At 42.9% G+C, this 26,025-nt stretch overlaps 1 protein-coding gene across 1 annotated transcript; it reads right to left on the bottom strand.

The window, feature by feature from the left end:
• Positions 1 to 15,282: 15,282 nt before the first annotated feature.
• On the bottom strand, positions 15,283 to 25,974 carry grk7b (G protein-coupled receptor kinase 7b). The gene is made up of 4 exons (XM_080888208.1): positions 24,366 to 25,974; positions 23,453 to 23,890; positions 20,191 to 20,462; positions 15,283 to 18,675 (listed from the first exon to the last, which is right to left on the bottom strand). Exons 1-4 carry the CDS (start codon positions 24,963 to 24,965, stop codon positions 18,348 to 18,350), a joined length of 1,638 nt encoding a protein of 545 aa, XP_080744334.1. The 5' UTR covers positions 24,966 to 25,974; the 3' UTR covers positions 15,283 to 18,347.
• Positions 25,975 to 26,025: the final 51 nt, after the last annotated feature.

The following is a 26,025-nucleotide window of genomic DNA, read 5'->3' as shown; positions in this document are numbered from 1 at the left end:
TTATTTCTTATATTCATTATCTTTGTGTATTTACTCTCAGTTCTAAATTCCTCCCTCCTCTTTCAAGTCTCTCGTATTAAATTAATTCATGTCTTTGTCTTCCTGATTTAATGATCACTTCCTGTTTTCTGAGTTTGCAGTCCCGATTCTTTGCTTTTAGTTTTACGTCGTTGGTCTCGTCGCTGTGATTTGGTTCACCTGTGTCTTTTTCTCTGTCTCCAGCTGTCTCTCCTCCCCGAATCACCCTTTTGTGTGCATATAGTTGCTGTCTTCCCCTTTGCCTTTGTCACAGTGTCTGTTCACCTTCCCCAGTGCTCCTGGTTGCTAGCGCTTTTCCTTAGTCTAGGTTTCTGTTAGTTGATGTTTTTTAGTTACCCTTGTTAGTTTTTGTTTAATCTGGGTTCCCCTCTTCACTAAATATGACATTCTTTTGATTGGGCGGGCAAGATGCACATCCAGGTGGCCTGAGTCTCCTCCATCCATGGTTACCACTATGCCAGGCTAAGTGTGAATAACCAAACAAATGGTACCAATGAGAGTTTTGTGAAGGTTGTGATAAGCAGGTACCCGATCGGTCTGTTGACTATGTGCACAGGCAGTCCGGTTGTGATTGATGAATGTGGCTTCTCGTGAAATACGGCAGAACTTATTGGCTCATTAATGTCAGATCTGCAGTCAGTTTCCCGTGCTACAATACTGGGATTTAAAGAGTTATCAGAATGGTCCCAGATCAGTTCCATTTTCCAGCTTTTTGATCCAACTGAAACAAATAGGATCATAAATAGGGAATAGGCAATAAATGATTTATAGATACATTTGTGCCAGTTAAACAACATCTCCTACAAGCATGCAGGTACATGTGTATATATACTCTGTCCTCTTCATCGTGTTTGTTTTGTACAAATACGCCAGTGTACCTATTTGATTTTAGGAGAGCTGCCACTGTGCAGGTCATTCATCAAGCAGAGCTTAGCCTGTAAACATTCAATAATGTACTTTACTGAGCCCTGATCTTACAAAGCTCCAGCCAGCATAGAAAACTGTCTATTTTCCACAACCGGCTACACGATGGGCTGAAATATTGATTGCACTTACGTCTCCTCATAAATCCCGTTAACAAGAACGCTTCATCTATCACAGCTGCTGGATGGAGAACCTTGTGTGTTCAGGAGAAAAAAAACATGAATATTGCATGTGAATCTCAGCCATAAATTCTGAATGCAACATATTTCACACTGCCGATGAGATACTGAGGCCATAACAGGCTTAGTTAGTTAGTGCATATAAGGTAATGAAACTTCTCAGCTTGGCTCAGGCGTTCACTCCCGTTCGGATCAGCACCTCGTGTCTTCCCAGGTTAAGCAGGTGTGAGTTATGGTGCGCGTTCACCATCAGGAGAGTTTAGCTTCCTCAGGTGTCATTGTTCTGGCCTGCTGATTTACAGCACATGCCTCAACTGTTTCCCCTGAACTAAGAGAGTCCTGACCCAGGGCTTTTAAGCCAATCATGTAGTGGAGCGATCCAGGTCAGGCTAGGCAATGTGGTCCAGAGGAAGTCTAATAAAACATGTCAGGGAGCGGAGAGGCCCCAGTCCATAGGGGGGACTCAATCTGTCATGGCCCGTCAGCACAGCCTTAAAGCACAGCGATGGCTGTGTTGCTAACAGTAATGAAGTTACCTGAGTTTATTACTGGGCAGGCCAGAACTGCTACTGCCTGGATAATACTGGATGAAGTCTGTCTCATGAAGGTGGCTGTAGGTGGCTGACTGTGCACTGCAGGTCACATGAATGGACTGGTACTAACATTGTGCTTTCCTGCTCCATTTGAGCACTCAAAGTACTTTCTTACTACAACCCTCATTCACACAACCATCTTTCTGGTTGAAGTTCTTGCAACCTATGTAACACACGCAGCCCGACAGATGCATCGGGGTAACACAGGGTTCAGTATCTTTCCTAATGATACTTGGACATGTAGACTACAGAAGCACCAACTTTCCAATGTTTGTATTTATCAACCACTTTGCATGCAATCATAATCATCCCCTCGCCCCCAACCGGTCACAGCAGATGGCTGCCTCTCCCTGGGCCATGCTTTGCCAGAGATTTCCTTCTTGAAGGCAAAAAGGGACTTCTTCCCACCGTCGCCAAGTGCTCCCTCATAGGGGGTCGTTTAATTGTTGTGGTTTTCTCTGTATAGTTGCAGGGTATTTACCTTAAAATATAAAGCACTCTATCTTCTGAGCCACAGCCCCACACCAGGCCGAATAACAGCGCATAACAACATATTCAATTTTTATGTGATTTTAGCAATTTCTTTTCTTTTTTGTATATCTAACGTCGTAAATTATGGTTTTTGAAACTTTTTAAACAGGTTGGAGTTAGCTGACCCATTTAAAAAGTTTCAAAAACTTTATAAATGGGCATTTGGGTTTAGTCCAAAAAGTCACAGCAAGCAATGAGAGAATTTGTACAGTCTGTCAGGGCAGTGAAGGGTACAAACAGTATGAACACAATCAGTTACAGACATCAGGTAGCTTGCACAAGAGCTTCCCTGTTTGAAAAGTACAGAGAGACTTCAGGAAACCAAATCCTCAAACGTAATTCTTCATTTTTTTAATTGTATAAACACAGAGTGACCGTCTGCTGTCCAGAAAAATTTAAAATGAATTTCAGAGACTTAGTGAGATGTTAGTACATTTAAAGCTTTAATCACAGTTACAGGTAGCGGTGGGGAATAACACATAATTGGTCTTTTCTGCGTTTAATGGATCCGTGTGCTACACTGTATGATTTATACACCAGTGCTGAGGAAATGCAAAGCAGAGACTCAGACAGCTTTTTCCAGGACACTGCATCACATGTAAGCCTCCACAAATGGACAGGTAGTGTTTTTACTCCAGCTGCTCTCATCTGCCAAAACAAACCAAGACTCTACACTGCAGGTTTAGAGGAACAGAAACAAGAGGCCAGCTAGTTCAGTTTAAGTGTTTCTGTTGAAAACTCCTTTTTAAAACTCTTTATAACATCTCAGACTATCTGCTAAAATCTGCCAGTGTGTGTTTTACCCTCTCCTCCCTGGTCACAGTAAACTTATTGTTCAGTTACATGTAGCCTGCACTGTGCACGCTACGCTTGACTTGTTTGCACTGTGTCAGGTGAACGGAAACGTTTTTTTAGCACGTCTGATAAGACACGTATGCAAACAGCAGACCACCTGTGAACTGTGACTGGATTTCATGTTACCAGCTCTAAACACCATCTCTCTCCACACATGGAAGAGATTATCTCTTCATTAAGTAAAATTTAGTATTATTTGCGTGATTACCCATGATTCTGCATGCTACCGCTGGTATCACCTGACTTTCTTTTTATGCTGTGTTTGGGAATAAAGCTAGCAGTGGACATCCCAGTAAATTCACCCCGAGATCAAACCCTGCAATGCTCAGAGAAACTGCAAAAAAACAGAAAGAGCTTCATCTCAGACTCTACAGGCCTCAGTTAGCATGTTAAATGATAAAGTTCATGACATAATAATTAGAAAACAACTGAACAAATCTGACTTGTTCAGAAAGGTTTTCATTACAAAGCTCTTCTCTCAAAAAAGAACATGACAGGATGACTTAGACTCGCATAGCTGGATATGAACACAAGACCAAAGTGGAGATGTTTTGACCACAATGCACGGCATCACATATTGAAAACACCATACCAGCACTAACAGCTCATGAAAAGCCCGTCGGTGAGGGGGTGGTGATTTGGACCTGTTTTAGGCTCCTTGCAGTCATTGAATCGACCATGAACCAAACAGCACAATGAGTCTGAATGACTGGAAAAGAAGAGAACCAATTTGTTGCAACGGCCCAGTCAGACCTCACCCTGATCTAAATGCCATGTTGGGACCTTAAGAGAGCTGTGCACAAATGAACGCCCTCAAACCTAAATGGACTGAAGCACGTTGTGTAAAGACTGCAGCAATTTCTGTTGTTTTCTTTTTTCTGATATCATTATGTTTACATATTATATTTGGCAAATTAAAGGAATTGCACATGCCAGGTTTTTTCCTGCATTTTTTTGCTCTTACTAAACTTTGGTATAGTTTTGTATTTGCTTAAAGTGGGGGAGAAAGTTGTTTTCCTATTTTAGCACAGCTGATAGCGAGCAAGCTCAGACTTTGCACCTCTCCTACCACTACACTGCTGTCCACTATGTTTTCAGCATACTGAGGAATGCTAGCTCGGGTCACTCGATGTGAGATCTTCCCCTCTGGCTATAAAGCCCACTTTATACTGCTGCACATCTGTGCACCCGCTCGTGGAAATATCACATTTGGCTGTTTGTGACTTGTGTGCTCTTGCTGGCGTGTGGGACACATGCACAGCTCACTTACACCCTTTTACCCGTGGATGCCAGGCCAGGCTTCTCTAATACATGCTAATGCATTCGGGGTGGAACATGTGCTGTATTTCCTAAGGTTTAATCCAAGCTAATGTTTAAAACATTTGACCTTCATGTGTTGATATCACTGCACAGCCAAATGAGTTCATTCCGGCTTCAGTCACTGCGACTGCTTCAGCGACCTCGCGTAGCATACTTGCGAGGGATTACATCGATGATCTGTGATAAAGTGCTCGACTGTTTTCCACATGCTGCTCTCATGGCCACGAGGGCATTAGAGATGGATAGAGACACAGAGAGCGCAAGAGAGAATGAGGGAGGGAGACGGAAATAGCAAGCGAGTTAAAAGGACACAAAGAGGGACAGAGAGATACTGAGAGCGAGAAACACAGGAAGACAGAAGGCCGGGTTAGAGGGAGGAATGAGCAGAAGCAACGGACTGCGAGCATGAGAGGGAGAGGGAGTGAAAGAGGGGAACAAAGAGCATATTGTCAGTGCTGGGCGCTAATCGTCTCCTCTTAGGCTGCCAGAGACAACAGGTGAGAGCAGTTTGACTCCCTGCAGGCTCCATGAGGCCTTCATGGCTCTGTGTGTGTGTGTGTGTGTGTGTGTGTGTGTGTGTGTGTGTGTGTGTGTGTGTGTGCGCGCCGTGGCCAGGGGACCACGGGAGAACTCACTCAATGCCAACTCAAACGGCAAATGAGGGCCGCACCATCAAAGTGTTCTTTTCAGACATGCCAGGGCCTCGGCCGTTTGTGTTTGTGTGTACGGGCGAGTATGCACATTGTGCGAGCGTCCCCATTTGCATCATGTGCAGTATCTCCTCCCACCAGCCGTAATAATTGTATATGTGTTCAAAGCAACAACGGAAAAGGACATTGCACCGGCTGGAAAAAAATATATATATGAGAGAGGAGCGCCTTTGATGTTTACAAGAGTGCGTGGGCTTATTATGTGTTAACAATCTGACAAAGCATGCGACCCAGAGCAGCTGTTTGAAAAAGGCTCACCTTCAGGAGGATGGAAGTGACTGCAGAATATCAAGCAGGAGTGATTAAGCAAGGAGAGCAGCTGTAAGTGATGCGGGTTTAAAAGCAAATTTCTCAGGAAGGGGAGAGCTCATGTTAGTGTTGCATTTCAGTGAAGTGACTAGCAGACCTCGCCGCGTAGATGCTTCTCGGAGGTGAAAATTTGAAGGTGAGTATTTTTTCGGAGTTCATGTGTATCAGGACTGGACCTGGAGTTAAATCACATGAAGAGGAACAGATCACAGGGGAGGGGGGAAACTGATGTAGAAGTCTCAAAAATGTTCATTTTGTCACAAAATTGTTTTCCTTTCTCCTCCAAAAGTCGAGTTTTTAGGTTAGTTTTAGTTTACTATAATAACCTTGGTATGGACTTTGTGACAGTAGGAAGGAAAAACTCGCTTTTAGCAGGAAGAAAAGTCTGGCAGAACCAGGCTCACGCCCACACATGTGGCCCACACATGGGCCAGCACAAGGCCAGTTGCAGACACACTGGTGGTCCTGTGCTGGCCCATGTGTGGATTACCTCTGGCAAACCAGATCTGGGCCACCAAAGGGCCGTCATTCTTTGCGGTATGTGGGCCTCGTGTAAGTTGCGTGCAGCCACGGGCCAGTTGCAGACACACTGCTGGCCCAGTGCTGGCACAGATGTCAGCCTAATGTGTACCTTAGTGAAGCCATGTAATAACAACATGTACCGGAACATATTAGCGCAAAAGAAACATGACAAAACTCTGTTCAGACAGTGAACGGACTGATTCTTATATACTGTAGCACTTTTCTACTCTCCCAGATTACTCAAAGTGCTCCATACAACATGACACATTCACCGAATCACACACTTTCTCTAAACTGAGAACTTCCTAACTACATTCGTACACATCAAAACAGTTGACATGCAGACTGGAGGAGCCAGGGATGGAACCACCAACCTTTCAATCAGTAGATGACCCACGCTACCTCCTGAGCTACAGCCACCGGGTGGTAACTGTAAGTAAATCGTCACTAGGTTTTGGATAAAGTGTACACTCACAAACCTGTCAAACCTGCATTTGAAACGTTGGATACTACAGCAGTATAGTATTGTAACATGGCATTTGGGTCTTCTAACTAAAATAGGAAAATAAATAGCACCATTATTGCCAGACCTGGTTGACATACACCCCGCCATGACACTGGTCAGTCAGAAGTGCCAGATTGATGCTGGACCTGGACCAGACCTGTCTTCATTGAGCCTGGGCCACATACACCAAACTACAATCTGGCCAGATGTGGCATGCCATCACATAAACAGTGCCATCTACACCAGGCTTGGCCCATATCTGCTTGACACCAGGTCCGGGCCTGACCTGTCTGCTATGTGGGTAGGATTGGGTAATTGGGTAAACATATCCAATTTTGGGGGAAGTGATTGGGGTATTTTTCTACTTCAAACCATTAACTGAGTAAAAAAATGAACTTGTAAAGCACAAAAGCTGAAGAGTGTACAGACGTGCATCTCTCCTTTTCACTGTGTTGTACAGACGTTGAAAGATCTGGTAAGACCTGGTATTGTATGCGGACTGCAGACTTACATGAGTCATTAAAAAAAGTTGAAATAAACCAGAATTTTCCATTAAAATGAATAATTTCTGTGTCCTGAGAATTCACTGGTGTTGTGGCTGGTGTGATCTGTCTAGTTTGGCATACAACAGGTAAAACTCTGACTTCCAGAAAGCTTCAAAATGATGTAACATTTCTGAATGCTTATTTGGCCCTTTAGCTACAGCACTTTTGATAATGCAGTTATGGAAATATAAGCACAGTGACAAGTTCTGGCAATACACAGGCATCCGAGATGACGTCACTTGTTTCAGCCTCATTTTAAGCCCTTTGTGATAAAATCATTTGACTTCCAAATAGAAGAAAAACAGCCATCAGTACCATTTTAGGTGTACTAGCCATTGTGTTGGTCACTCTGAGAATGGAAAAGAGCTGCAGTGGAAAACAAAAAGCAGTGTAAGCTCTGTTGTGCAGGGCATGTAGCATTAACTATGCATGCAGGGATAAACAAATGTACCGGAGTCACAGCAGACCATGTCGGGAAACATCTGGGGGGAGTGTGTGCGTGTATTTATGCTGGCATATTTATGTGTGCGTGTGCATTTGTGTGTGTGTGTGTGTGTGTGTGTGTGTGTGTGTGTGTGTGTGTGTGTAAGCCGGCAGACCGCAACCTCCTGATCATCACAAGATAAAGCCCGGCCCTTTAATCCATCGAACATGGGAGTACAAAACGTCATTCACTGAAGATAAAAATAAGCACGATAAGGTTACAGTGTGGAGTTTTTAGATTTGAGGCGTGTCACCACTGAAAGCACTCTCAGCAGAAGTTGTGGTCGGCGTTAGTGAACCTGCAACTCGAGCTCAGTTTTCTTTTAAATGCCAAAAAGATTGCCGGCAAACAAGAAAGAGCCAAAAGTAGAACCTCCTAAATTAGCCCATCAGTCAAAACAAGTGGTAGTACCTCCGAGGACGCCAGCGTCCAGAGAGTGTTTAAAACTGGATGTTTCATGTGGGAACTAAGATCAATCTTTTTTAAATTTTTTTATTTTTTATCACACACAGTTTTCAGTTTTCAGGATAAATAAATATCTAGTTTTTCTGGTACTGTTGGACTGTAGTCCTTTATGTGGAAGACACCGCTACAATATAGTTGTAACATTTTGATCATTCCTGAATCCTGATTTATCTTTTTTTAACTATTTCTTTTGCATGCAAACAGCTTTTTTTTGTCAGTTTAAGGGGAATTTTTCCAAGAGTTGACTGATTTTAGCTACCCTAACAAAACACGGCTTCAATAAATCTGTACTAAAGGCTGCAAACTCCTTTGTGGTTGTCTGGCCTGTAGCATTTAGCCCGGAGTGAATGTCACACACACCTTCTGTGGGTCAGCAGTGTACTTTAGTACAGATATCCCCTTTTCTATTTGTAGCTAAAAAAAAATGTAAGGTGTGGTTTACAACTGCTCCGTCTGTCTCAACAAACATTAGGCTAAGAAACAAGGCTGGAATAAACTAAACAGTGTGGGCACAATGGCCTTATTCAGGCCTGCAAGTCTTGGTTAATTGATTGATTAGAGCATATAAAATACATGTGACTCTTCACATCACATTTTAAACTTAATGCATTTTTTCAAAAATATAAACTAGAACACAAACATATTATATTTGCATTTATTACAAATGTTACCAGCCAATTTATCAGGTACAGCTGTGGTCACAACTGTGCCACTCTGGTCAGCTAAGAGCAGGAAACTGAAATACAGTTTTGCACAGGCCCTTTAGTACCAACATTTAAACACCACAGTCTACCTGAGCATATTGCTGCCCCTTCAATGCCTTTATCACCACAGTGTACCCACCTACTGATGGCTGCTTCCAGCAGGATAAAATGCACCGTGTCACAAAGCTTAAATCATCTCAAATGCTTTCTTGAACTTGACAATGAGTTCAGTGTACTTAAAAGGCCTTCACGGTCACCAGATCTCACTCCAACAGAGCACCTTCAAGATGTGGCGCAACGGGAAATTCTCATTATGGATGTGGAGCCGACAAATCTGCAGCAACTGTTTGACGCTGTCATGTCAACGTGGACCAAAAACTCTGAGGAAAGTTTCCAGCACCTTGTTGGATCAGTGCCATGAACAATTAAAGCATCTCTGAAGGCAAAAAGATGTCCAACCAAGTACTACCCTAATAACATGGCCACTGAACTATTTTTGTGCACCAAGATTGAATGTGTCTGAATACTTTCTAAAGCAACTGCCTAATGAGAAGGCATGAGGAAGTTAGGCCTCGTTCTCTGGCCTAACTTCTTGAGGCCAGAGAACAAGTTCTTGATGTAGATAAGCTCAAAGTGGACAATGCCCAGACCTCGCCTGCTCAGCGACATCTCCCCCACAGTCAGTACAAAGTGCATTCCTGTAAGAGTCTAAACATTTCGCCAAATATCCGAGTGTACCTCATCTTCTTTCTTTCCTGCTCGTGTGGAGTCACTGTGTGAGAAGTACCTGTGAGGAAATTCCACAGAGTTTGGTCATAATAGTATAGGAGCAGTTTAATTATCTTTTTTTTCCCCCAGCTCTGTACTTTATATAAACAGACTTCATATTTCAACAGAATCCACACATCGGCCTCTTTCTTTGTTACAGTCGCACTATCCATTAGCAGCATCAACACACCCCAGATGTCCAAGGACGGCCGCAGAGGAGTGAATTTAGCCACACACACACATGCCAAGTGATATTGACAGACTGGAAGAGGTAGATTAGAGAGTCTGGGAACACACACACACACACACACACACACACACACACGCACGCACACTTAAAGCAGAAAAAGACTTGGACTGAGTCCAGACTGCCTGTCGCGCCAACTGTCAGTCATATTACACTGCTAACAAAGAATGCAAGAAATACCAGCAAATTAAATCAAACTGGATACACTCTTAGAAACTAACACCGCCTCACAGATTACATTTCTGGTTCTCTGTCACCATTACCCAACGCCGTGATGACTTTTGTACCTGCTCCTGAGCACACACACATACACACGAGCAGCATATCTGTCCACACAAACACAGATGCCAGCAGTCCCCCCACAGTCGGTGACCCCTGAGGCAGCACGGTGCACTGCAATTAAAGTACATTAACACATGCACCACAACTGTTTCTTTCCTTCACTGTTTAAGATGAGGAGTTGTAAAGTGTTTCCCCGATACAGTATTCTGTATCATTATATCCCTCTCCCTTCGTTTGATGTGCTGATCTTCAATCACCCTGCACTGGAGGGGTGAAGGAACATCAGAAAGCTTAACGCTCCGGCCAACTCCGGTTTCAGGATGCTATAACTTTTTGAACTTTAAGCTGTTTCCTTGGGATTTTCTACTTGTGGGAGAGAACTTTATTCCTAGTGACAGGTGACCGGAGAGATGTGGCAGACTGCTGAACAAGGAAATGGCTGAACTGTGAAAGTTAAGAAGCAGGATAACAGCTTAAAAATTTACTGAGGCCAACATTAAAAGTAAAGGATTTAAGATAGAAACAGCTAAGAGTGCTGTATGAAGTGGTGAAAAAATACACTGTTTACTAATTTGTTCACTTTAAATAGATGTAGATGCAGGTCCTCTTTGAGAGGACCCAGAAATAATGAAGGACACCTTTTGATTGTCAACAATCCTGAAATTAATCATTTATGGAGAATATAATGTATTCAGTAGCCTAAACTAGGGGATTCCTGATGTGTCACTGATGTTGTTTTGTCCGGCCTTCCTCCCCTCACCCCCAGCTGGTCGCGGCAGATTGCTGCCCCTCTCTGAGCCTGGTTCTGCCTGAGATTCCTTCCTGTTAAAAGGGTGTTTTTCATTCCCACTGTCGCCAGGTGCTTGCATGTACACTGAAAACAAAAGAACATGTTGGATTTACTTAATTCAACAGTGGAAATTTTTTGCACACAATTGTTTTGCTTTGGAAGAAACTTAAACAACTGAGTTAAATCAACACAACTTATTCATATTCAATAAAGCTGTGCATTTTGTGTTGATGAAATGTGGTTGAAACATGTTTAAATGAAGTAAGTTGAGCTCTTGGAACATTTTAATTCTTCACAATTTTGTCACTTTATTCCAACACTATTCAATAACTTTTACCCAAATACTACTTGGTCATGTAAATACTACATGTTGTCTTCATATTACATAATGTTCAACAAAGTCTAGATAACGTGAAAAGTCAATGGATTCACAACAACTTCCACTGTATCCATCCTACTATCTTTATCCGGGAGCTGGGGCATAACCCAGAAGTGATAGGGTAAGAGGCTGGGTACACCCTGGACAGGTCACCAGTCTCTCACAGAGAGACAACAACTATTTGCACTCACATTCACACTTATAGGTAATTTTGAATCGCCAATTAACCTAACTCAAATAACTGCATGACTTTTAACAGTGGGAGGAAACCAGATTACCCAGAGAGAACCCACTGCAAACTATCTAGATTGGGGATTTGAACGCACGCCCTTCTTGCTGTGAGGCAACGGTGTTAACCACCACGCCACCAAACTGTCAAACCAGGCTTAACAAAAGTAGGAAAGCTATGATTACAAGGCTTCATGCAGAGTTTTTGTCCTTGACAGGTTAAACCACAATAAATAGCGATAGCGTAAATGTGGTGTGTGTGTGTGTAGTTGTCTGCCTCTTATAAACCCAGTGACTTTCCTTTTCCCCTTGTGAATTTCAGTCCAGCAACTAATAATAATAATAATAATGGATTGGATTTATATAGCGCTTTTCAAGGCACCCAAAGGCACCCAAAGCGCTTTACAATGTCACTATTCATTCATTATTCATGCCCTGGGGCAGACTGACAGAAGCGAGGCTGCCGTATCGCACCATCGGCCCCTCTGGCCAACACCAGTAGGCGGTAGGGTAAAGTGTCTTGCCCAAGGACACAACGACAAGGACAGAGAGCCCAGGGATCGAACCAGCGACCTTCCGGTTACAGATGCGATTCCCAACCCCCTGAGCCACAGTCGGGCGTATATAACTACTCTTACTAGATCCTAGCGTGTCATCTTAACAAGAACAAATTAAGTTGTTGAATATTATGCAGATCCTACATGATTTAATTACGTTCACCATAGAAACATGAAATAATTTGTTCAAATTACAAGTTATACTTTTGAAAATGCAACAACCGCCCAATTTCCTTTTTATGAGTGTAGGGAACTGTCTGATTGTTGAGCTTTGTTCTGTGTTATTGTAGATTCTTTACATTATAAAGTGCCTTGAGGCAGCTGTTATTGTCAATTTGCATTATATGAATAAAATGAAATTAATTGTTGGCATTTATTTAAAAACAAAAACCTTTGTTGACAAATAGGCAGCCAATGGTAAATGGACTACTCTACCTGAGCACTCTTTACATTCACACAAGCAGGTTTTTGGTTTTTTTACTATACTTTACTGGAGCAGTCTGAGATCAAACCATCAACCTTACAATTAATAGATGACCTGCTCTACCTCCTGAGCTACAGCCATTAAAGAAAACCATTAAAACCACCTTTGGAACTCCTCCTGCCTTTATGCCACCACCACTGTCATGGCAAAATGATGGTTGTTGGATAATTTCTGTGCTGTTGCAATGACACGAAGACTCAGTACATCCATCTGTTCCTCCGTCCGTCCATCCATCCATCAATCCATCAATCCACCTGGATGGGCTTGCAGAGGTAGTAGTGCAGAGAATCTCTGGACCAATATCCTCTTGATCCTCTAGTTCTTCTGGAGGGGACACATCAAGCCATTCAAGAGATGATCCCCTCTGTGTGTCCTGGGTCTGAACCACAAACACTGCTTGCTCTAATGTCTACGTATCGCCGATATGACAGAAGGTAAGGATGATTGCTGGAGGATTTCTGTGCTGTAGCAATAACACAAAGACTCAATCCGTCCATCTTTCCATCCATTTATCTGCCGATATAACATTAGGTAAGACTTACATACTATACCAAAGCTTAGGATCCAGACACATCAATGAGTGAGTAAAGTCTTCTACATATGTGCTCCTGTAAGTAATTTTTATCCACTTCTAAACCTTAAGTGGCCTTTTTTCCAATCACCTGACACTGATATGTTAACCCTTTGAGGTCAGAACCTTAACCCTAGCTCTATGTGTTGGGGAAAAGCAAAAAGAACTTTTGCGGACAATATTTAAATAGCGTTTGATGAGTCAGAATAATTATTTGTTTTGTCCTCTAGTTGACAAGATTTTGGAGTAATCACATGGGCTTGACAGGGTTGATGTCTTGGGGTAATTTTCGCTGCTTTCGATATAGCTGTGCAGTCATGGTTCAAGACACTTTCCCAAGACGTGAGTTTGGAAACCGGTGCCATCATTTGGTCTCACTGGCAGCTTTTTTTGTTTGTTGTTGGAACATGAGATTAAATCACATAAACAGATGATTCTTGCAGTAAAGGGACCAAACATGGTGCAGAGATAGGATGAAGGCTAAGACTGTTTATAAATGTGTATGTGTGTGTGTGTGTGTGTGTGTGTGTGTGTGTGTGTGTGTGTGTGTGTGTGTGTGTGTGTGTGTGTGTGTGTGTGTGTGTGTGTGTATGCCTTGTCCATGACGTTGTCCACCCCCTGGCACTGGAAGGGGTCTGAGGTCTGGGCACCATGGAAACTACCCACTGGGCCTCAGTGGGGAAGAACATCATGCACACACACGCTCTGTTTCTGTTGGACCGCCAAGCACGAATTCACTTATTTGTGGAAATGTTAAGAATTCAAGCAATGAAGCTTAGAAAATTGAACGTGAACCAAAAGAGCAAAAGACTTTCTGGGCTGTAGCAGTGAGGCTCACACTGGCAGCTCAGCGGGATGAGGATCTCAGTCCTGATCTGGTGCTCGATTCTCGGTTCAAATTTTTCTATATTTTTGTTACGCTGAATGGCGTGAAATTTGCCTAGAAGGAAGAAAAAGAAAAGATTTCAACCATTTAAAAACAGACTTTAATCCTAAAAATATAGACCTCACACCAGCTTTGAGTACGAGACAGCTCTCTTCCTTCTTCATTCTCTCCCTCATGGCTGGCTCTCGCTTTCCTTCAGCAGACAATGGCCTCTCTGTCTCTACTATTTAACCATTTTCTCACCTATCCCAAACACTCACACGCACACACACATAGAGGTGCGAATATAAACATCGCTCGGTGTAATTTTCATGTTTACGCCTTTTGAAGAACACGCACACATACGCACGCAGAGCCAAAAAAGGGGAAAAAGCAGCGATATCAGTGGTGTGATACCATCCCGAGGATGCCAGGGCAGAACTGAAGTGTGGCACATGCCTTTGATGTGAATCCAGAGCATGGGCATGTAACAAACGCAGATACCAAATTACACCCTGTCCTGCTTTGATCTCTAAAACCCCACACCTGCTTCTACAGAGGTAATAAGATTGTGTATGTGTGTGTATGTGTGTGTGGATCAGAGAGAGAGTGCGTGAAAGTCTTCTGTGGGATCTGTGCACATCTTCTTCTGCACAATCGGTGCTACAGATGCAGAAAGGTGCGTGCACCAGTGTGTATTTGCATGCCTGAGTGCAAATGTTTTATAGTACATGTTGTGTGTGTGTTGCAGAGTTGTTTGTGCTGTTTGTGAATTGGAGGGCAGCATTACAGCGCTGGGCCGTGGGGAACTAAACCCTGGCAGCAGCTTGTACGCGCCTGGTAAAAACATGTTCCTGGCGACCTTCTGCCGAGTTTGCCTTGTCGTCACGTCGTCCACAGTGGACTCCCCACTCTGCCTTCACAGCCACGATTTCCATCTTGAAGCACCCTCTAATCTTGTGACAGTGGAGCGTGAAGGGGGGGCCACTCCTCCGCCCTGTAAGGTTGCCTCTCCCCTGCCCGTGCAGGAATTAGCGCAACACATGTTTATGTGTCCCTCATTACCTAAACGTGCTGAGGGGTTTGTTTTTTGTTTTGGAGGGTTACGCTGACAGTGACAGATGAAGCAATCCGAATCAAATATTGAAGCAACATGATGTAACTGAAGACACAAGCTCTGTTTTTCAGATCGACACCGGGCTGCTTGGATAAATGATGACAGATGAGATCTGCAACCGTGAGATGAGCAACAAGAGGATAATCACAATGACTGCGTAGCTTTCGACCTGTAACTTCACATGTCATCGCTCTTGTGACTCACTTGTTTGCAGAAATCATCAGCGGCAGGAGGACAGGGAAATAACTTTATTTCACTCAAGCTTTTTGGAAATTTGCTTTTATTTTCTTTCATCACAGCTTGTTAAAAAAAAGGTTTGCCAGCATCAGTAGCAAAAAAGATGATCCATAAAATCCTTGCAAACCAAAATATGTTGTTGAAAGTACAAGAGCATATCATCTAAACTGCAAGAAAAGCACATTTCTGTGTTCAGAAATGCATTACAAAACATGATTGGCATTGTTTGGCACTAAGGTACGGTGGCCCTGAGAGGTCAAATGCACTGCAACTTAAGAAAACAGAAGCAGATAGAAAAACACAACGGAAATGTTTTCGGGGACAGAATAACGTGACAGATGAGCTGTGATGCGTGTCAATTTTAGTCACATGATTCATGTAATACTGTAGAAACATGTTTGGTATTAGCTATTTACTGTTAGCTTGTCACATCCGCGTCTGGTCCATCACCTTATTGTCTCCCCAAAAACTGTTCCGTTGTGCTTTGTGAAACTTTTTGTTTTGTTTTTGTTTAGTTATTGTGATGTTTTTTCTATTTGCTGGTGTGCGATACTGCAGTAGTAGTATGTACTGATCCAATACTAAGTATATACTAATACCAAGTACCAATACTTTTAACCTATAAAGCCAGCTTCTGTAGGGGAGCAGCGTGCCATTATTAATGAGAACAATCAGCATCAATTTGGAAATTCTGAGCACATTTTAATGACCACTAAATCACTGTGATTTTTACTTTCCACAATAATTATTTTACACAACAAAACACAACTTTTAGCTTTTTATGTATTTTAAATCTGAATGTTTTTGGAGACTGTCTTGTGCCTGTCTTTAAAGCAGTTTGGGTCAACTTCTGTTGGTTATTACATTCACAGACATTTTTGGAATTTATTTTTTCATTTTCAAAAACTAAAGTATCGATTCTATAGTGCCAGTATCGGTCGGATACCAATACCAGCATTGGTATCTAGAATATCGATATCTGGATCGATCTGCCCACCACTTTTCTTAAGTTGCAGTTGTTTAAAAGTTTATAAGTAAAAATAAGTCAAAAATAAGACACCTAGGGGATTCTGGTAGCCTAAAGGCCAAACCTGCCCCCCTGAAATCTGCTGTTTTCCAAGCAGAAGCTACAGTAGACTCTGCAACGATTGATTAGCAGTAACAGTCCGTTGATTTACTTCAACCTGAGTCTTCAGTCATGAATCAGAAGAAACTATGGATCCTCGTCTTCTCCACAACAATCTCTCTCTGAATGTGGAGAAGACGAAGGAGATTGTTGTGGACTTCAGGAGAATGCACACCCAACATGCTCCTCTGACCATTGACGGAGCGTCTGTGGAGAGAGTGAGCAGCACCAAGTTCTTGGGTGTGCACATCACAGAGGATCTCTCCTGGACGTACAACACCACAGCACTGGCCAAGAAATCACAGCAGCGTCTCTTCTTTCTCCGCAAACTAAGAAGAGCAGGAGCTCCAGCCCCCATCATGTACACTTTCTACAGAGGCACCATCGAGAGCATCCTGTCGAGCTGCATCACTGTGTGGTTTGGAGCCTGCAATGCGTCCTGCCATAGATCCCTCCAACGCATAGTGAGAGCTGCAGAGAGGATCATTGGTGTCTCTCTCCCCTCCCTCCAGGACATTTACAGCACCCGTCTCACTAAAAAAGCCCTTTGCATAGCGGCTGATCCCACGCACCCAATGCAAAGCTTCTTCAAGCTGCTGCCGTCAGGGAGGAGACTGCGGAGTCTCCAGGCCAGGACCAGCAGACTGAAGGACAGCTTCATCCATCAGGCTGTCAGGAAGCTAAACTCCCTCCCGATTCTGCCCCCCTCTCCCCTCTTCTCCACCACGGTCTCACTGAACTCTGTCACACACACACACACACTCACTCTCTGACGCACTCACTGGCCTGCTCCAGTCACTTTGTGGAGCATTGGACTGCTTAAGCATTGGACCTCATAAGCCTTTGTTGTTACACTATCTCTTACCGTACACTACTAAATCCCCATTTGCACTATTTGCCTATTTTGCACCACTATGCCTTCTTACTTGAATATTGTATATTGTATATTGCATAGCTTTTTTTTTGTTATACGTAAAATTGTATTGTATTTATTTAAATTTTTACTTTTTAATTATTTTATTTGCATTTTTCTAATCACTAGGGTTTGAGAGTAACGCAATTTCTATTCTGTGTATGTCCTGTACATGTGGCAGAATTGACAAATAAAGTTGACTTGACTTGACTTGACTTGACTTGACTTGACTTAAAGGCAACTTGTGTGTGAAAGGTTTTCTCAAACAGCCTACTTTTTGTTGTTGTTGTTGCTGTGCACTGAGCACAGTAACAAGGGGTTTGTGCATAAACAAAGGGTGATTTGAGGGGGCTGTAAAGGGGTTTGGCGTTGGCTCGATGGTGCCAGAAAATCTATGTTAACATGTTCTCAAGTGGAAAAAACTTTGTGCATGTACGACAATTTGTCTCCCTCGGTCGTTAAAATTAGTGAACGAGTCATCCAGTGCTTGTAAATACCAAAGCAGCGCGGGATAATGGGGATGATGATGATGAGTGCCGCGGGAGGTTGAGCGAACTCCGTGAGCGTCTGGCGGCGCTCAGTGGTGCGCTGAGAGACTTCATCAGCGCGACCCTGAGCAGGAGCTCATCAGAGGGGGAAAGAAGAAGGGCTCTTCAGAGGTCCCGTGTGAAACGTGGGCCACTAATAGAAAGGTGGCGCATTAGTGTGATGACACACAGCCATTATGGAGCTTGTTTACAAACACACGTAAACAGCTGCCTGCCAAAAATTGCCAAGTGATGTAATGGAAACTATGAAGGTGCTGGGATCTGCTGTCTCACCGGGAACAGAGGGCAAAGTATAAAGCCGCAGCTGCAGTACAATGTCAGCATGTTTTCCATCTGGGCATTAATACTGCAAGTTTATTTTACTGCAGCTACTAATGTCCTATTATGTTTGGCTGTGGCTGCATAATGAAATTATTTATGTGGGGAAATGTACTGAGGTTAAGGAAAAAGGGCACGCGTAAAAAGGTTTCCGAGGCACATAATTGAAGGCACTTCGATTTAAGGACATCTGTGCATATTCAAGTGTCCAAAATTCCTCCTGTGAGTGTGCTTAGAAAAGGACGCACAGCCTGGTTTTCCACGCAGTCTCTCGGTCGCGTTGGATGACCGCGGCGCTGTTCAGCTCGTCAAACACGCCGCTGTCAATCATCTCCTTCTGCCACTGCATGGACACTGCGCCCGTGCTGAACTCCCTGAAGAACTTCTCATCCTTGGTGTCAAACGTGACGTCCTTGATGTCAGAGTTGTCCTTGAACTCGTCCGCGTCTTTGGCGTAGACCACGTTGGGCTTTGGCACCCAGGGGGCCTCCAGCAGGCCCGCCTCCAGTCGGTGGAAGTTGATGCTGTTGAAGAACTCGTGGCTTCGTGGGTCATCGCCTCTAAAGGTGATGGATTAAGAGGAAGTGTTACTTTGAGGCATTCAGAGAAATGCCTTGTCCATTAACACAAAACATGTCAGAAATATGTGACGAGAAGTTATTGCCACGCATTCAGAATCATCTGCCTCGCTTCCCCTTCTGTTGATTTTTTATTTTTACACCCATATTCTACACCACTCCATCCAGCTTCAACCTTTCTGCACTTATCTTGACTCAGAGGTTATAATGAAGGTGACACATTACTGAGGAGTTTAAATAATTGAAATTATTGAAAACACGTAACTCCAGTGACCTAAAGTTTCACTGTCAATACAATAAACACATGTTCTTCTTGCATTTATGTAATTACAGAGCCGCTATGAAGCTATACCTATAAGCGGCTCTGTAAGTTTGTGCAAATGAAGCGAATTAAAAATAGCCTTCTTTGCTAACAAATAAAACTCAGAGCAGCTGAATGGCTTTAAAAATAGTAAAAGTAGAAAAATAAATGGGTCCAGCTGCAGATCAGCCAGCTGTGTTGGCAGGAAAAGCAAAAAAATCTGTTCGTGCTCTGTTGTTAACTTTTCTCATTGGCTCCTTGGGAAACTCAGGACTGACCATGAACGTTTATGCATCCAATATATAAATATAAACATATGAAATTTGTTTCATAGGCTACAAATTTTTATAATTGGAGAATGTAAAGAATCACACAAAGTACATTTTTGTCACATGGAGCTGCTGGAGAGGACCAAAAGCAGAGCTGATGGTCACAAAGTTCCTCTGAAAGGCTTCGAGGACACACCCTCCCTTTGTTGTGATGCTTGGAGAGAACTTAAGACGACAAGTTAAAAATATAAAAATAAACTGAAGCAGAGAAGTTTGAAAGTCACAAAATAAAAATCAAAGCACATTCAAGTCGGTGCCTTCGTTTTCGCTCAGGTAATAATTTCCTTTTTGAACAAATTTAGCGCCCCCTTGTGTTGGTGTGGTTGTAGTACTTCATCAGTGTTCACGTTGATGCTTTTTTCTATCATTTGTGGTCGAAATCGAGCAATCTCTACTCAGGATTGTCTTAAGTGCTTCTTATGAAGGCCCCTTTGGTTCGTGGAGATGTTTCACCTCTCATTCAAGAGACTTCCTCAGTTCTGTAAACTGACTGGATTTGGTGTTGGATAAGTGAGCGCAGGAAAATCTACAAGCAGGGGTTAAATATGTCGGACAGTTCTTAGAACTGAGGAAGCCTGTTTGATGAGAGGGGACAAAGCAAAAAGCAAAAAGAAATCCAGCTGCATTCGTTTCAAGCGCTTAAGACAAACATGAGCTGAGAACCCACACTACACTGTTTCTCCTCAGAATGCTGAAATATTTATTTCTGTTTATTAAAGACTTCCTGGTCCCATTTCTTGTAAAAACCACACCAAGAGCCATGGCATGTTTTCATAAGTAAAAAAAAAGGAAGTGAGACTTTTTCTGCTGCCGGGCGACTTCGCTCCATTACATCTAGACCATTCAAACTTTCAGTGTTTTTCTTACTGGCACCCAAAGCGACGCGCCACCCTCTTCTTGAGGAAGCGGCTGATAATATCTTTGGTGGGAGCATCGAAGGATTTGTGTTCAAACTTGCACTCGTCCTCCAGGGTGCGGCGAGTCACCTCATCGTTCTGCACCTTCTCCCTGAAGTCTCTGAAAGGCAAGCGGGCGGCCACCATCTCATAAATGCTGCATCCCAGGGACCACCAGTCCACAGAGTAGCGGTAGTTCTCCTGCTTCAGAACCTCAGGGGCCATGTAGCCAGTCGTACCAGCCTGACCACACACAGAGGGCACAAGAAGAGAATTTAGGTTTTCATTGTTTACAGGTTTTTGGGTTATTTTGTTGTGGCATTCAACTAAATTAAGCTCCAAAGAATTGTCAGTCATTTGCTGAGGTGTGTGAATGTAGTATGGGGTGGGAGAAATGGGGGGAAATGGATAATCACGGTAGGAAATTAACAAAAGGCGACAAAACATTGCTGCTTCCTTAGCAATTTATGATTCTGATAGGCACCTAAAGGCCCAAAGTGTACAAGCTGTTCAAGAGTGATTCAATATCAAAACATGACGTTGTTTCAATATTAAAAAAGGGTGCAAGAGTGACGTTCGGTCAACATCAGATTTCATCGTTGATTCAATGGAATCACCTGATATTGACTAAACATTGAAACCACGTCTCCTTGCTATCTGGGTTGATACAAGCCAGGATGGATCCAGGCTTCATGTCCTTCACACCAAAGTCTGTCGCAGCAGAACTCCACACTCATCAGACCAGGAAATGTTTTTCTCGTCTGATGCAAATTGTAGCCCCAGTTTCCTGGTCTCAGCTGACAGGAGGGGCACTCTGACATCATCAAAGTATTTTCACCCAGAGAACTGAGAACAGGATGTTTTCTCTTTTCAGACCATGCTCTGCAAACCCTGCAGATGTTTGAGTGGGGAAAATCCCAGCAGATCCAACAGCCTTTGAAACACTCAGACCAGCCTGTTTGGCACCAACAACCACACCACATTCAAATTTATTTACATCACCTCTCTTGTTCATTCTGGTGCTCAGTTTGAACTTCACTAGGTCACATTGACTCTCTCTCTGTGTCTAAATGCATTAATGATCGGCTAATGAGATATTTGCATCACTGACGGTCTTGTCAGGTGTTACAATTTTGTCAAAGGCTTCTGTGGGTCTGACTTCCTTTGCATACAGAGGAGTTGCCCCCTGCTGGCCATTGAACAGAATGCAGGTTTAGGGCACTTAAGTATTTATTATTTTGCTCAAGAGCTGGTTGTGGAGCTGACAGACAGCAGTCTCTGATAGCCAGAAATACTAAAGTCCGAGATCCAAAAGACACAACTGTTAACCCTTGTATGGTGTTCGGGTCTGTGAGACCCGTGTTCAGTTTTTTTCAAAAGAAAAATTAAACAATTAATTATTTTTTCACGTGTAAATGTGTTGTGTCTTTCCACTCACTCCACTTGATTATAACTGATTTATTTATAACATTTTATATAAAAGAAAAACGAGAAGCACATTAATTCATAAATGTGATCTAACAAAGGTAAAGGGAAAAAATTAACCATGTTTGCTGTTCATATGTCTTGTAATTGGGATGAAGTAAACATCTGTTGAGTAATTTAACATAAAATTGTTTGATAGTGTTAATTTGGAAAGCCAAAACTCTAGCGGGTCCACCAGACCCATGAACACTGGCTGAGTAACAAAAATACGAACACCACACAAGGGTTAAAAAAAGACCTTTTTCTGAAACCATTATAAAGCAGGGAATGAACGTCAACATGATAATCTACTCCAACAAATCATTTATAGTTTGAATAATTATTTCAGTTATCTGCAACAAGAAGAAGCTGGATAAGATATACAGCTTCTGTTTAATTGAATGTAACAAAAAACAATAAAACATCAAGATAAAAATGAAGATGCTAGAATGCACCAAAACAAGATAAAGAGAAAATGATGATCCTTTAAAGCGGGGGTGTCAAATGTAAGGCCCAAGGACCAGAATCGGCCTGGTAAACACTACAATCTGGCCCACTGGATGGCTTTGGAAAATTTGGAAAAAGGGTATAAATTTGCAATCTTTACTGCAGAAATGTAATTAAATAATCGATAAATAACTGAATTTCTGAATTTCCCGGAGGAACCCACCCGAGGGATTAATAAAGTTTCATCTAATCTAAATTATTAAATGACAGCTGTTTTTTCAATATCTGCTCTATAGATTGTAGTTTTTTTTTATTCAGTCCACAGTAAATAAAGAAAGAAAATGAGATTTTTTTTTGTAAATGAACTAAAGCTTTGAATTTTAAAATTACAAGACTGTCTGAAAAATTAAACAACCACACAGTTTTCTGTAATCTTACACATTTCTTACAAATTTAAGCCCAAAGAGAGATTTCATTTCCTACAGCAGCGTTTCTTTTTCAGGTAGAAAAACCAAGACATGTGATTGAAGTTGAACTTCTCTACTTATATTGAAACTAAATAAATAAACGAGTAGTTAAACTCTCTGGTCAGCAGATCGAATGCTTCTGATCAGACGACCCCACTCAGACGAGACCGGGTGTTCTCTTTGGTTGCTCCCAAACTGTGGAACAGCGTTCCCCTCACAGTCAAATCTGCTCCCTCCACTCAGTCCTTTAAAACTAGACCTAAAACCTCTTTTTACACACTGGCATTTGAGTCCTCCTGTACCTGCACCTGCCAACATATATTTCTTGCTTATTACTTTCCCTTTTTTTTTTCATTTTACATTTTGTACAACACAAGTTGTACACCTCAGATCAAAGTGGGCTGTATGTGACCATGCCTGCTTTAATAGGCACTTGTGAGACTCATCCAGTGAGTGGAGGCCTGCTCTACCTCTACCTTACATTTCTCAGGCTACGCAGCGTCCAACCGTGGATGAGGTCAGGCACCTTTTAATGAGATTCATTTGGGTTACACAGGGCTGTGCACTTATTCGTTGTTGGCCTGAGCAGGACTGGGAGTCAATAAATCTATTCCTGGTAAGCTCCTTGGAATGGCAGGTGAACACACTGTGAGAGAATTCAGTGTTAATGTCAGTGAGGATTTCCTTAGTGAAGCAGAAAAATAATACAAAGCATTGGGTGGCCATGCAGGACAATAAAACAAGAGATTCTCTGGTATGGAGAGTAGAATTTCTTACTCTTGCACAAACCACAGAGAGCCTCTGATCCTGCACATATCTGACACTGAAAGTCAAGGCTAATCTAGAGACACTCACCTTCTGGCAGATCATTTTGCCCTTGGACAGCTCCACAGCCAATCCGAGGTCTGACAGGCGACATTGTCCTTTACCATCCAGCAGCACATTTTCAGGCTTCATATCACGGTACACGATGCCCATGTTGTGCAAGTGCAGGAGGCCACTGGTTATCTGGGCTGTGTAGTAAACCACACGCTTCATCCGTATGCCTCTCTTCCCTAAGTCGTATATGTGGAACCTGAGGTCTCCTCCAGTCATCAGGTCCATTACCAGGCACAGGTGGTGTCTGCTGTTGTAAGCGTAAGCCAGGTTTACGATAAAAAGGCTGTTGACCTTTTCCAGAATCTGCTTCTCCACGAGAGCCATTCTCTCACCGCCTTTCTTCTTCAAACGCCTCTTATCCAGCTTCTTGCAGGCGTACATCTGGCCCGTGTGCTTCACCTGCACCGCGCACACCTGACGGACAAATTTATGACAAATCAATATGAAACATGTTTGAGCTACTTTCTGCTCTAAAGGACAAACTAGCCATGTTGCTATCACAACAGCCTAAAGGTGCTTTATGTTGCAAGATAAAGACAATATCATAGAGAAAACCAACAATCAGATGATTCCCTATGAGCAAGCACTTGGAGACAGTGGGAAGGAAAAACTCCCTCTTAACAGGAAGAAACCTCCAGAACAAGCCTCGGGGAGCGGCAGCCACCATTTAGGATTAAAGTGAGGAAGACAAGACAAAGGATACAATATAATACACAATAATAAATTGTACGACATAACATTATTCTGTAGAGGTGATTTAGGGGGATTATTTAAGTTAGTAGCCTGCCTCACTAATGTGAGTCGCACTTTCGTGCTATTGGGCTGTAGCAGGAAAATCCGTTGACTGTCCAAACACTTTTATTCTGACATTAATGTTTTTGGCACTCACCTCACCAAAGCCACCTTTTCCAAGAGTCCTGAACTCATAAAAGTATTTGTCAGTGATCTTCTGCCTCTCGTACTCCTTCCACTGCAGAAACCTGTAGAAGAACTGGCTTTTCAGGTACTCTGAGAAAGGTCTTCTCTTCAGGAACTCTCTAGTGGCTTCTCTCAGCTGGTCCAAAATCACCTCATCAAAGTTACTGTCTGATAAGTCCTTGCATGTTTCAGCATCCTCTTCGGTGAAGTAGGACAGGAATCCCGTAGACTGAGACTGGCAGAACTTGGCGAGGATCGTCTGTTTGGCTTTTTCTCTTTTTTCATCTTCGGCAAAGCTCCACTTGCTCAGCTCATCCAGAAACTCAGCAGCAGCCGCGTACTGGTCGTTAGAGGTCAGGAGAAACTGCTGGAACAGCTTGCTCCCGATAGGCTGTTGCTCGCAGAGTGACTCGTACATCTCTCCCTCTGCTGCCTGGAGAGCAGAGGTCTTCTTCAGCTTGGGCAGCGTCAGGGAGAGTCTCCGTTTCCTCAGCTCGTTGCGATCGATCTGCTGGGCCTTCAGGTAGGTGGTGTTGGCCACCAAGTTGTCCAATCCTAGCAGGTCACCCATGCTGGATGGATCCTGTGGCACACCAGCGGGCAGTGGATGAACTTAAAACGCTGACGTTAACCCATCTGCAAGTTCTACGCTCAACTGAGCACCTGCATCCTGAGCATCCCTCACTTCTTGGGCCATGCATGTTTGAGTCCTTAAAAGCACCACCGTCCTTAGGGATTTGTTGGTGGCTAAGGGTTTATTCGTATGTGGCACACGGGGAAAGCAACTTATGTGGTTTGAACTTAAGAGGCTTTATCCTGGTCTATTCATAGGAGTTACAAAGTGACTGTGTGCAGTAATTGGGCTGCCAGTATAACACGATGAGGTGGCTGATAAGGACCCTAACAAGTTATTGTAGAGTTAATGAACTCTTCATGAGAGTATAATGCCACTGACAAGGCTATATGTGCATGCAATTTGGTATGCACACTTGGTTTATTATAACTTTATTATAGTCTTCACTAAATGAGTCATAATTGGCTCAGTAGCAGCTCAGGAATTGATTTTTCCCAACAGCTAACAAAGCGTCTGAAGACTTAAACGCCACCTTGACTCACTTTAATATCTTTGCTTGTTTTAAAACAACCAACATGTGTACTAATTCTGAATATAATTTTTTTAAAACCTCAGATTATACATGACTGGATTTTCTGTTTCCTCTTTTACTTTATGGACAGAATAGCATGAAAAACTGGATGAATACAGTTTATAATTTATACCAAATTCTAACCCTACCATCTGAATGTTCGCAGCAGAAATTGAGACTCATCTGAACAGGGGACTTTTTTTCCCCCAACATTTTGTCATCACCCAGTTTGAACTGGAGCCTCAGCTTCCTGTTCTTAGCTGACAGAAGGTGGTGGTGGTCTTCTGCCGCTGTAGCCCATCTGCTTTAAGGTTCAGCACCTGCATTCAGAGATGCTCTTCTGCATACTCTGCAGTCTGACCAAACTCCTCTGACATCAAGAAATCTTCCCAGAATATTAGCATTTTGTGAAATACTCAGATTACCTTGTTTGCCACCAATAATCATGAGACATTCAAAATCACTTCACCTTTCTTCCTCATTCTG

The sequence above is a fragment of the Rhamphochromis sp. 'chilingali' genome (assembly GCF_963969265.1).
Source record: "Rhamphochromis sp. 'chilingali' genome assembly, chromosome: 8".
NCBI lineage: Eukaryota > Metazoa > Chordata > Actinopteri > Cichliformes > Cichlidae > Rhamphochromis > Rhamphochromis sp. 'chilingali'.
Note: the sequence above shows the minus strand (reverse complement) of the source record. Positions and strands in the feature narration are given on the sequence as shown.